Source organism: Triticum urartu, chromosome 5A (assembly GCF_056163025.1).
Source record: "Triticum urartu cultivar PI428250 chromosome 5A, HENAU_Tu73, whole genome shotgun sequence".
In the NCBI taxonomy this organism is placed as follows: domain Eukaryota; kingdom Viridiplantae; phylum Streptophyta; class Magnoliopsida; order Poales; family Poaceae; genus Triticum; species Triticum urartu.
Genome location: NC_141877.1, coordinates 482215639 through 482229112, shown reverse-complemented (window position 1 = coordinate 482229112; position 13474 = coordinate 482215639). Strand labels below are relative to the sequence as shown.

At 44.8% G+C, this 13474-nt stretch overlaps 1 protein-coding gene across 2 annotated transcripts; it reads right to left on the bottom strand.

Moving 5' to 3' along the window:
- Positions 1-206: 206 nt before the first annotated feature.
- On the bottom strand, positions 207-4662 carry LOC125532189 (F-box/FBD/LRR-repeat protein At1g13570). 2 transcript variants are annotated; one of them, XM_048696334.2, is made up of 5 exons: positions 4408-4662; positions 2329-2435; positions 1084-1956; positions 847-999; positions 207-740 (listed from the first exon to the last, which is right to left on the bottom strand). In XM_048696334.2, exons 1-5 carry the CDS (start codon positions 4484-4486, stop codon positions 369-371), a joined length of 1584 nt encoding a protein of 527 aa, XP_048552291.1. In that variant the 5' UTR covers positions 4487-4662; the 3' UTR covers positions 207-368. The 2 variants fall into 2 exon arrangements, with proteins under 2 accessions (XP_048552291.1, XP_087377436.1); XM_087521310.1 differs by lacking the exon at positions 4408-4662 and adding an exon at positions 2547-4401.
- Positions 4663-13474: the final 8812 nt, after the last annotated feature.

Sequence of the window (13474 nt, the reverse complement as noted above, 5' to 3'; positions counted from 1 at the left end):
ATGGCCATGCATCGTACAAGCGGCGCGCTAGTATTTGTCGATGTACAAGGTTAGGTAATAAATAAACAAAGCAATTTACTCAAGTAGATAGAAATAGGAACCCCGAGCTTGAAACCACCTATATCCCCAACTAAGACATCAATTAATTTAGCCCAATTTTCGTTGTAACTTTTCAACACATTGTAATTATAGAAAAAACACAACAATGTGCAATGGCAGTGAATATGATAATATGTTAAGTACACTGAACAATCTGGTAATAAGTTATTAATAAATGTAATATCACAGACCCCAAATGTTATTGACTTTTAAGAAAGTAAAGCACAACACAACTAAAACAACATAATGTTATTTGACACCTGAAAATTTCACAAAGCATGACACCGGCTGCAAGGCTCCAGAACATTGAACTTGACTTTAGAGGGTACTCTCCCCTCAATGTATGTTCTCACAGCCAAGATTGATTTATGCGCCTCCCTTATATATGTTGTTTCCATTGGAAAGCATTTCCCACGCGATATATTGCCAAAACACCGATAATTAACAGGACTAGCATCCAGTGTAAGGTGCCTAAGTGACACTGCGTTCTCAAGAATGTGACATGTTAGCTCAAGCATGCTCTTTTGGGGGCAGAAACCAGTGATCTTCACACTCTTCAGTTTGCCATGGCAGCGTTCTGTAATTCGCCTCAGGGATGAGGAATCTCCCTCAAACGAGTCATACGTGGATTGCCTTCCGACCTGAAGATACAAGGCCAAGATATTAAATTAGTGATTCAGAAAAAGGTAGATGATCTTTGCAGGATGAACAGTGTCGTATTTTGGGAAAGGGTGAACAGCGACTTACATATAAGCGAAAAGTCTCCAGCGAAGGAGAAGCATCGAAAAAAGAAACAAATGATAAATAATCGTAGTCCCGGTGGAAATAGCTTCCAAAAAAATTAATACTCAACACCTTGAGGTGGAGGAACTTGATAGGTGCCATTGGTGCATTGACTACCTGCATAAATATGTCTCTGGTTAATTATTCCAAGATATGAATACTGTTATAATGACATTTACCAACTTAAGAGTAAGAGGATACCTCACGCCCGGAATTTATGGTAAGTTTCTCAAGGTTCGGCACACTGGAAGGAAGGGTGTTGATAGCATAACTGATGGAACAGCTATGGTCCAACTTCAGGTTCTTCACTTTCAGGGACTCTCCAAGTGCAATTTGCACTTCTTTACCTGTAAACCAAAATCTGGAGATATTTGGAGCTTTGTTCTCTATCACTTCAAGGCCCGAGCATGCAAACACCTCCAGGAACCTGAACCGCTGCAGCAGGCAAGGTATTTCGAGGCGAACTATATCATCACAATATACAAGCTTCAACCATTCCAAAGCAAAGGAACTAGACAGAAGGGACCCCAATTCATCCCCCGTAATATGCACATTATGCAGATCAAGCCTTTTCAAGCTTCTGAAACCAAGTTGAAATGACGGATGTAAGGCACAATTGACAAGGCGAAGATTCCAAATCGAGTCTCGACACATGTCAGATAGAAGTGTGCATGGAAAGTTAAACATGGCCGCTTCCTTTCTTTTTTGTGATGAAAATGTTGCCTCTTTTGGCCATACTACAAGGTCAAGTTCTTCAATCATTGGTGTAACAGCAATCTGAAGCCAATTATCGAGACAATGATATGATTCTGCATCACAAGGAACAAAGTACTCAAGTCTGAATGTCTTCACGCCAGCGCCTGAGTGGTTCATTAGAACACGACCAATTTTGTTGTTGTGGTCTGTAATAACATTCGGTCCCACTGTTTTTAAATTTGTTTTCGGGCACATGGTCTCATTTGTCAGGGTGAGATTGGGATGGGATCTCCAGGAGCACAGAAAGGAATGAGAAACACAAGCGGTACGGGCAGCGTCTTTCATTGGCAGTAGGGAATGTATATGACACCAAATGTCCTGCATGCACAAGTAGAAAAGATTGCCATGAGAATTGCAGAGGCAAAAGTACCAAGGAAGTAACCTGTACAAGATTTGCTTTGTATATGTAGGCTTTAGACATAAGCAAGATTCAGTCAAGGTCAGGACATAGATGCAAAATGTTCTTGTAGGAATAAACAAGAGGAAAAACGATGAGAAGCACAGAGTTCATGGCAAAATAAAACAAATGACACAGCTCACACAGAAAAGAGTTCTAGGAAGCCTAGCTGTTTCAAGTTTCATTAAACAGTTTCTTTCTGCAGGTAAGTTAGCTGCAACAGGACAACGATATGCTAACGGATTTTTATCTATCTATTAGACTGATCGAAGTCTTGCAATACCAGGACATACCTCTGGAAGGTCTGGACCCAGATATCTTGCTTTTTTTCCACCATGAGAATGATCCTGTTGGCAGGCTGGGCTGTTTCTTTTAGATAATGATGAAGCATTCCATCCATCTGCAAGACATCAGTGTTATGATTAGTACAGACACCGATGAAAGGAACAAACGAGTTGAAACACATGCAAAGTTGGATCCTTTGTCCAATTTTTTGTCACGGTCCAAGTACCGGCACGAGATGCATCCAGCATCATGGGTGCGCTGCCACGTCCACCATCTCCCCCGCTACAACAGCTCTTCAATCAGTGGCCAGCAACTCTGTATGCCAGTGCAGCAGCCTCGCCGGTCTATGATTCAGGTGATCCAGGCGGGAGCAAGCAGTGGAAGCAGTGGATGCCAAAGACAGACCTTGCTCGCTCCAATGGCAACAAACGTTGATTTGGATCGACCAGTGCAACGACTACTTCAAGCTGTACCAAATACCTGATGGATTCAAGGTAACTGGCACCTCAATGCACATGGTTGACGATGCCGCCTTGTGGTTGCAATCTTTTAAGAAGATGTATGAGATTTTCTGCCAATTCCAGTCCTGAACTCCTGATGTGGTGACCACACTTCAGGATTGACAAGATGATCCAGATTTCCTGGAAGAGCATTTAGCTGAAGCATGGGCAGGGGTGCGTGGAAGCTTGCTATCCACGTGCCAGAACAATGAGTTGGTCGCGAGATCTTATGGGTTTCACCTCTAGCCTACCCCAACTTGTTTGGGACTAAAGGCTTTGTCGTTGTTGTTGTGGTTGTTGTTATTGTTGTTGCATTATCTGAAGCACAGTTGGGCATGAAGCATATGGCCGACAGTAAGCACAGTGACCATGAGTTCACAAGTGGGGGATCAAGTGTAACTCAAAACATCAGCCATATATTCAGAACTCTGTTGTCCAGTGCCCTTATCCTAAACTTGCTTTGGTCCTTATAAGATTCTGGAGTGAGTTGGACCGCTGGTGTATCACCTGGAATTGCCAGAAGGAAGTTTGATTCACCCAGTGTTTCACGTCTCTCAGCTCAAGCCTCACAGCCCTGATCATACTCCTGTGTTTACTTCGATCCCTACACCACTGGAATTGGATAGTGTGGACTTGCAACCTGAACATGGGCTCGACCACTGTCTCGTGAAGAAAGGTAACGCAGTGTACTTGCAGGAACTTGTGCAGTGGAACTTGCTTCCAGCTACTATGGCGACATGGGAAGACTACAATGTGCTCCGCAGGCGCTATCTGTCAGCTTCAGCTTGGGACAAGCTGAACCTCAAGGGGGCGGCAATGTCACACCAGGTGACATTGCAATGTCGCCTGAAGAAGAAAGCGAGCAGAGCAAGATGGTGAAGTCAACCAGTTTGCTGCCGTATTCCTGTGTGTAGGTCGTGTGGGTGTAGGGTGAGATGAGCTGACCAGTAGGTTTTCCGTTATAAGCCCTGTGTCCATCAACTTGAGAAGGAATGATAAAGTGAATTCTATGACGTCCTCTTCCTCATCCCTGCTGTTCTTCACCGGTACTCCCCTTTTCCCCAATTATCTTCTCTCATCTCTGAGGTTGGGTCATAACATTTTTTTGCAGGAACACGAATGAGAACTACAATCTACAAGACTCAAATTGTGTCAATCTGAAAATCAAACTCCAACCGAGCACAAGTATTTGCCACATAGTCCCGACAATTTCCTTTAATCTAATAAAACTGGATCTCATCAGCTACTGGGATCCCCAGTACGGACAGAACTCCAAAAAAAAAGGTCCCTTTTTACAGAAATGTTGGATCCTTTGTCCAAAATTTTGCAGGAACATGAACCAGATCTACAATCTACAAGACCCAAATTGTGTCAATCTGAAAACCAAACTCCAACACAGAACAAGTATTTTAGCAAAGCGACGCAATTGCCCCCAAGTCTCGTCAAATTCCTTCGATCTAACAAAACTGGATTCCATCTAAAAAAAAGTTCCTTTTTTTTTCGGAAAAAACTCATACGTACATAACAGCAGGCACACATACATAAATAATAGCAGAGGGGCCGAAGAAGCAAAGTCGCGGGGCTTACTATCGGCTTCGATACGGACATGATTTCGCTGCTGCTCCTGCTGCGTGGACATCCGCCGATTCAGCGCCATCAACCCCATGATGAGTTCTCTATAGGATGTTACTCTCCCTCTCTCTCTCTCTCTCTCTCTCGATCCGTGTTTGGGTCAATATAGTCGGCGCGGCGCCGCCGGCTAGGGCTAACCTAGGGAGACGGAACCACAGTAGGAATCTGGCCAAGACTAGCAGAGTACGTACTAGTACTTTTTTTTAGGCAAGGCAGAGTGGCAGACTACTACTTTTTTTTTTGAGCGTAATAACTTTATTCCTCAGATAACAGCAAGATCGTTTACATAATGGTGGAGAATAAAGTTAGGGACGATGGTCTCCCACTCTTCTGATTTACTAATGCTGAAACAGTGCTTTGCTAAACCATCCGCTATCAAGTTTGCCTCTCTAGTACAATAATCAAACCTGATAGAAGCATAATCCATTGACATGAGGGAGCATTCTGCTATGATTGGGACATCCACTCCCATGTAGGCATTAGGATCAGATATGACCTCCAGCGCAGTCAAACTATCAGACTCGATGATAAGCTTCATACAACCCAGTTTCGTTGCTAGGTACAGACCACATCGAATAGCAAATAATTCAGCTGAACCTGCACTAGACACATGTGGTAGGACATGAGTTGTTGCCCCCAGAAATTTGCCATGGTCATCTCGTGCAACAGCTCCGCAAGCTCCTATGAACTTATCCTCATGAAATGATGCATCGACATTGATTTTTACAACTCCCGCACTTGGCTTCTTCCATACATGATCAATCCTACGTATAGGCTGGTTTGGTGAATGAGCACGAACAAAATTTGTGGCAAGTACTTGAATAGAAATAGCTGTTTGATTCGGTGTCTGTACTGTCTCCCCTCTTGTACGTTGCCTTCTTTGCCACCAAATGAACCACATGGCCACCAATATAAATTCGGCTGTTGGTATGGTATGTGTCACTGTGCGCAGCCGAATCAATATATCTAGGGTGATAGAGCCGGATCGGTCTTGCCGAGCGGCTTGTTCAATCACCTCCGATAGTCCTAGAGCAGTCCACACTTCAGATGCACGGATACACGTAAATAGACAGTGCTGGATATCCTCTAGACCAATTTTGCACAGCGGGCATTGCGGGATCAAGGGTACATGTCTGCCTGCGAGAACACCGTAACATGGTAATACCCCCTTTAATACTTTCCAGCCAAAATGTTTGATCTTCCCTGGAAGGCGAAGTTGCCATAATTCTTTCCAAACTGCATTCAACTGAGCACTCCCTAGGCTATTCAAGCTTGCGTAATGACGTCTGAACTGATGATCGAACTCCACATGGTATGCCGAACAAACTGAGAAAGTTCCAGATCTCGTATAATGCCACGCCACAAAATCTTCCATAGTTTCAACATGGAGGGGGATTTGAAGTATTCTGTGCACATCCACTGGTGAGAACACACTATGCAATAGTGCCTCATCCCACTGTCCCGTGTGGGGGTCGATTATATCTTCCACCTTTGTTAACATAATTCCTCCTCTAGGGGTAATAAGTTTCCTGGTTTCGCTAGAAGGGATCCAAGGGTCCTCCCAAATGTTAATCTGGGAACCAGTGCCCACTCGCCAGATGCAACCCCTTTTGAAAGTTTGTATCCCAGCAACAATACTTTGCCAAGTAAAAGATGATCCTTTCTTTGGACCAGCTTTGAGGATATCGCCATTAGGATAATATTTTGCACTCAGAACACGTGCACACAAAGAGTCAGGATTTTGGAGAAGTCGCCAACACTGTTTTGCTAACATAGCAAGGTTAAAACTGTGAAGGTCTCTAAACCCCATGCCTCCCTTCTTCTTCGTGACACACATTTTCCACCATGCAAACCAATGCATTTTCCTTTTCTCCTCTCCATCACCCCACCAGAAACCCGATATTTCATCAGTGATTGATTTACATATCCCTTTCGGCAACTTAAACACAGACATAGCATAGGATGGAATTGCCTGCACCACAGATTTCAGGAGAATCTCTTTACCTTGCATTGATAAAGTCTTTTCTTTCCATCCCTTCAGTCTCTGGCACACTCTGTCAACTAGGTGCTGAAAACAGTCACTACGGTCAACCCCAACCATAGTTGGTAAACCCAGATACTTATCTGACAGAGCTTCAGTTAATATGTCCAGCATTCCGCAAACACTCTCCCTGTCATTTACTCTGGTATTAGGACTAAAAAATATACTGGATTTTGGGGTACTTACACGCTGCCCTGAACTAACACAGTACATGTCGAGAATCCTTTTCAGCGTGTTTGCATTCTGATTAGTTGCTCTCATCAGTATCAAAGAATCATCTGCAAATAAAAGATGAGAAATAGATGGGGCATTCCTTGAAACTTTTATACCTTCAATTCCACCAATTTCTTCCTCATGAGCTAGCAGACTTGATAGGCCTTCAGAACATATCAAAAAGAGGTATGGGGACAAAGGATCGCCCTGTCGAAGGCCTCTGGCTGGTAAAAACTCCTCTGTTTCCATGTCATTAAATCTGATGTGGTAGCTTACGGAGGAGACACACTCCATAATAAGTTCAACCCATTGCGAATGAAAACCCAACCTTATCATCATCTGCCGAAGAAAATCCCATTCTACTCTGTCGTATGCTTTTAGCATGTCCAACTTAACAGCACAAACACCATTTGAGCCATGTGTTCGCTTTTTAATGGAATGAAAGCATTCATAAGCGACCAACACATTATCAGTTATTAACCTGCCTGGTACAAAAGCACTTTGTGTCGGGGAAATCACGTCAGGAAGGATTTTTTTCAGTCTATTGGCCAGCATCTTTGAGATTATCTTGTATACCACGTTGCATAAACTAATGGGTCTGAATTGGGTTATTACCTCAGGGCTGTCCACCTTTGGGATTAGCACAACATTAGTAGCATTCCACCCATCTGGGATCTTCTTATTGTTGATAGCATCAAGTACTTCTCTAGTAAGCTCCTCTCCAACAATGTGCCAGAAGCGTTTGAAGAAAATAGCATGAAGGCCGTCCGGTCCAGGAGCCTTCATATCGCCAATTTGGAATAAGGCTTTCTTTACTTCCTCCTGTGTATATGGTGCAATTAATAAAGCATTCATATGCGGTGTAACCACTGGTTTAACAGTGGACAGCAAATCCTCATCTATCATTCCTGCATCAGAATCAAAGAGGCTCCGAAAGTAATCGAAAATGAGGGGCTTGAGGTTATCATTCCCCTCAACCCATTCATCATTATTATTTTTCAATCTCTTAATTAAATTACGGCGCCTACGGGATGAAGCGTACTGATGATAAAATTTTGTGTTACGGTCGCCGCGTCGCAGCCAATTCGTATGACCTCTTTGAGCCCAATAGATTTCCTCCTGTTCAAGAAGGTTTTCAATCTTTAGTGTAAGTTCTTGCTGCTTCGACTTAATCTCAGCAGTAAATGGCACACGCATGATCATTTCCAATTCCTGTTGTGTTGCCTTCAATCGAGCACGAGGGCCCTTCAAAACTTTTCGATCCCACAAATGGAGATCCTTATGCACAGCAGCCAGTTTGTCGCTAGCCGAAGGACAAAGCCCTTGGACGACTGCCTTTTGCCACGCTGTTCTGACCACCTCTTCCACAGTTTCCTCTGCCAGCCACCTCGCCTCAAACTTCCGGCCAGCTTGACGACGCTGCGCAGCAACTCCTACTAAGTACTCTGTATCCAAACAGATTGGTCGGTGATCCGACTTGCCCATATCCATATTACTCAGCCCACATAACGGATGCATCTCCATCCATCGTGCATTCGAGACAGCCCGGTCCAGCCGTTCCCGTAGACCTCCCCTGAAGAAAGTGAATTTATCCCCGTGGTAACCAATATCCTCCAAGGAACAATCCGACAATGCATCTTGGAAGGCTTGAATCCTAGACTGCTGCCGAGGGGCTCCTCCCTCTTTCTCTGATGAAAATAAAATCTCGTTGAAATCACCGATTGCCACCCACGGGAGATTCGATTGTGCATGGAGATCGCGAAGTAGCTGATACGTTCTCTCCTTATTATCCCAACTTGGCTCGCCATACACCCCCGTCAACCTCCACAATTTACCATCCGGTTCCTCCACCGAAACATCGATGCAGCTAAAGGTAGTAGTCCGGGAGTAGATCCTCACCTCCTTCTTCCAGACTAAGAGTAACCCACCTCTCCTACCATCGAGACATGGTGCCACAATCATATGATCCATCCTCAGCTTTCTCATCAACTCCTCTGCCTTAACCTCGTCCAAATGCGTCTCAGACAGAAAAAACGCGTCGGCATTATTCCGCCTCTGGATGTCCAACAGCGAGCGAACTGTCTGGGCCCCGAGCAAGCCCCGACAATTCCAACTTATGAGTTTTATTTGTGACCGTCGACCTTCGCTGAAACTGACGTTAATTCAGAGGCCTACCCCCTGATCTGAATAGACGAAGAATAGACCTGCAAAACCTCGCCGGAGGAAACACCCAGAACTGCAGTAAAGAGAACCGATCGTTGCCAACCAACACCGGGACAGAAAACCGGTCACTGCACCAAGCAGCGCCAGGACAAAAAGAATAGATCCAAATTTGTCATCATATCCGATCAACAAGCAAGTTCCCTAAGCACCATCAGGGAAATTGTACGCAAACACTGTAGATGGAATCCTCATGACGTACTAGCAGTAGTCATACGAGATCAATTCATGAACCTACATCGAAACTGTTGCACGCTGAATTTCTACCAGAGAACGAGAGACCAGCCACGGCACCGCCGGCGCCGCCCTGGGAAAGAGACGTCGGCCCACGCGCCGCCGCCAAGGAGGCGGCCGGCGGCGGCCCGGCTAAACCCTAGTCGCCTTAGTAGTCGCCTGCCTTCTAGGAGAAGAAAACTCTTTGGTAGTAGATGTAGTGGCAGACTACTACTTAGCCACCGGGGGAGACGGCTCGGAACAGGAAACCACCAAAACCGTAAGGCCCAGGGCCCTTGCTCTTCCCCTCGTTGGGCCTAATGTAGGGCCAGCAAGGCGCTGCAGGCACCCGTTCGCGCTCCTGGCGCCTGCAGCGTCCCGTGCTGGGCTGGCCCACGAAACGTGCAGTCCAGCGAACGCAAAAAAGCTCGCCACAAAAACGCAAAAAATATTACTCTCTACAGGTTTCGAACTCACCACATCGAGTTCATACATACAGCTACCACCAGCCACAGCCACACGAGCTACTTTTCGTTTGTTGATTAGTACCAGAGGCTAATTTGTAATATCAAGGGCGCAGCGCTATTTTATTGCACAGAACCATTCATATATTGTGCCACTTGATTTTTTTAATTATTTGGAAAAGAGATCTGGATTTTGAGAAAAGTTCTTCATTTTGGAAGAAATTCACAAACCTGAAAAAAGTTCATTGATTTTCAAAAAAAAGTTCATCGATTTTGCAAGAAAAGTTCATCGACACGTTTGCGAGGCTAGCCGCCTCCTCCTCCTTCCTCCACAAAAAAGTTAGGATTTCTGCCTCCCACCGCCGCCACCGCCGCAGGTCCACCTCCTCTCCGGTGGCCCTAGGGCCATGGGGGCGCGGTGGATCTCGGCAAGGGCCGGCGGGAGGGCTCCGTTTTTAGTCGTTTCTTTCAGTTTTGCTAGGTTTGTGTCCTGCTCAGGAAGACGAGACGGCGACGGCTCCATGAAGATGGAATAAAGGTCTCCCAGCCTAGCCCCCGTTCAGGCGGTGCATCTAGCACCGTTGTGGGCGTGTGGAGGTGTGTCTCCGGCGGACCTACCTTTGGTGGATTTGCTCGGATCTTGTCGTTGTTCGTCTACGTTCGTGTGTCTTCGGATTGGATCTTTCTGATCTACGTTATTCTTCATCTGCGACAGTTGTTGTTCTGGTGCGCTGGTCCTACGGGGCCTTAGCACGACGACTTCCCGACTGTCTACTACAATAAGTTGTGCCCGACTCCGGCGATGGAGGGGCGATGATGGCGGCGCGCCTTCGGCTCGCTTCAGTGATAGTAGTCGTCGCTAGGTGCACTAGTAGAATAAGGGTCATTTATTCCGGTTCGTAAGGACCTTCTGTCCCGGTTTTGGAACCGGGACTAAAAGGTCGTTACTAATGCCCTTGGCCTTTAGTCCCGGTTCTTACACGAACCGGGACAGATGGGCCTCCACGTGGCCGCTACGGCCAGCCCAGGCAGGGGGGCCTTTGGTCCCGGTTGGTGACACCAACCGGGACCAAAAGGCATCCACGCGTCAGTAGCTAGCTGGAGCTGAGGTTTTTTTTTGAAAGGGGCTGGTTTAGAGGTTTTGGGGGTTAATTTAGGTTGTTATTAGCTAGCTAATAGAGAGAAGTGTCCTCTCTCTTATATCTCCGTGCTTGGTTTGTCAACGCTACTGCTATGCCTAAACATGGCTTAGATTGAAGTGAAGGCAACATGTGGTGCATGTCGAAAGTAATACTAATCCTAACTTGATCAAGTTTGGATTGTACTACTTTCGACATGCACCACATGCATGTTGCCTTCACTGCAATCCAATCCATGTTCATTTCACCCGCTGATATACAATAACTCTTCATGCTCGCATCATGCATCATCATATATAATAACAAGTCCTACTAATCATCATCATACAACTTCTACTCGTTATTAATAACAAGTCATACGATCATCATCCTCGTAGTCATCGAGCCAACCCTACTTAATTGTTCTTAGCACATGATCATCAGTATTAGGTAGGACCTAAATACCCTCTTTAAGGTAAAATAGCATAAAACAATATAGACCCTGACTCTCCATTATGGAGAATAGAGATCATCCTGTCTCCAATTCTTGCGCTTCGCTTCCTTTTGCTTCCAAGAACCTCCTTACGAATGTCCATACATTTTTCATACATTTTTCCATCCTTTGATTAGCATGTCTCCACTTCTTTGAGAAATCTGGTATGGACAGTTGAGATTCGTAGGATGACCTGGATGTATGTTCAAAACACGAAGGCTGCCATTCTGATACATCAAATGAGGCACACAATCCATCGGGATTCTCTGTTGAAAAACATAGTAATAACTTCATAGTTAGTAATGATGTACTAGTTTTAGAAGTATGCAAAAGATGCACGGATGTCGTAATAGTAAAAAAATCTTACCAGGGTATCTCCATGGTAGTTACCGTAGTTCAACACGTGCACTAGTGGCACGTATTGACCATAATGTTGAGGTATTGAGGAGTTTGATTGTAGATATTGTAATTCTCAATATCAGTACAAAATCCGACCAGATGATTTTTCTCCTGATAAGTTAATTCGGAGCCATCGGTGTAGTGGGTTTTGTCTACCATCTTCCGCACATTCTTTGAAGAATGAAAATAAGCTATCAATGGAAATAAGTTGTCAACTATTTTGAAATAAACAATATAAATTAGTTTAATAACTATGTTTAAGAAACTCACATAGCGGTAGAACTGGAAGCATATCAACAAGGACCCAAATGTCCATATTGTCTTGGTCGATGTCAGGATGACCAAGATCCATGATGATAAGCATACCCTCATGAAAACCATACATCTTGCAAAGTGCTTCCCAATTTTTGCAACCAAAATGGGTTACGCTCTCAGAATTATATAGATTTATTTCAAATTCCACATCATTATAAGTCCTTAGGTGAATTTTCTTTGTTTCATAATTTTCATGGTCTTCAAGATCCATCCTCTCCAAGACATAGCGTCTTGCATGGCATGGGATAAGCTACTCAAATTGTAAAAGATGAAAGTTACACGTTGAAATAGTTGAAGTCATTCTTAATTACGAAAAAACACTTGTCGTCGTTGCGTACCGTTTTAACATCGAAGGTCTCCTCGAGCTTAATGCTGAAGCGTTGATCGTCGTCCAGGTGAGGCCTGTCGCATAGACCTCGATCGTTGTGGCACCAGCTGCACTCCCCCGGGAGACTTTCGTTGTTTGATGACGGCATTTCCTACGTTCATCATTCAAAGATTAAACTTGTATAATTAAATATATGTACTACAAAAATTAAATTAGATCATTATTATTCATCACGGGTTGACTATCGGTCTGTCGAGTCTTTTCTTGAAAACTCTCAGCTCACGTGGTGTATATATTCGACTCTCAGTGATGGTCGCTCCTCCCTTCCTCCCCGAGTGCATTACACCAACATGTCTAGCACACTGGAACGAAGGAGAAGCGACCCTCACGACAGCAGTCAGGATTCTTCGTCCTCTCATATATATATGGTGGAACTCTCTCCCTCACTGATTCCTCTCTGATATTTGCGACCGTTGGTGATGGTAGCTCCTCCTTTCGTTCCCGAGTGCATTACACCAAATTGTCTAGCACATAGGAACGAAGGAGAAGCTACCCCACGACAACAGTCGGGATTCTTCGTCCTCTCATATATGGTGGAGACTCGACATACTTAAAGTCAACCCAAAATATCGTTTAATTATCTTTGTAAAAAGGATTTGGCTGGTCTCACCTCGAGGTCGGAGGGGGTCGGTGACGGGGACGACGACGGGGATGATGGAGGGGGGCTCCTAGATTTCTGTGAAAACAAAAACCCTATAAGCTATCAACTAATCATATGCATACGCCTTGCATAGTGCTCTCCAATTTTAGCATTCAAAGTAGGAGTAGTTTTCCAATTTGATCATTCAATAAGCAAAATCAAATTGCAAAATAAATTAGTATTCAAATTAGGATGCATTCAATTATAAGCAAAACTACATCATCTCTTGCGTCCGTACATCGTCGAATATTATCACTAATACACCTCGAATAGTATCATACATATAACATCGCTAGTACAGCTAGAACCATAGCGCCCGACGGGTATCGACACAGGCGATGGACACCCAAAGAGAAGGAACCATCACAGGATCATAGATCCAGTGAGATCCCTGAAGAACCTGCCAGGTATTGTCGAACTTGCCCTCCAACGCAATCATGTAGCGACGGACGTGCTCGTCCTCCTCGCTGACACGGTGACGTACCACCTCCGCGGTGTCCGAAAGCCTCGGCACTGTC

What these genes read in the sequence shown, in the direction of transcription:
- LOC125532189 (XM_048696334.2), bottom strand. Translation starts at nt 4,486, where the DNA reads ATGGGGTTGATGGCGCTGAATCGGCGGATGTCCACGCAGCAGGAGCAG. An exon ending in TGTCCGTATCGAAGCCGATA is followed by an intron (nt 2,436 to 4,407) that starts GTAAGCCCCGCG and finishes GATGTCTTGCAG; the next exon opens with ATGGATGGAATGCTTCATCA. An exon ending in TGGGTCCAGACCTTCCAGAG is followed by an intron (nt 1,957 to 2,328) that starts GTATGTCCTGGT and finishes TTGTGCATGCAG; the next exon opens with GACATTTGGTGTCATATACA.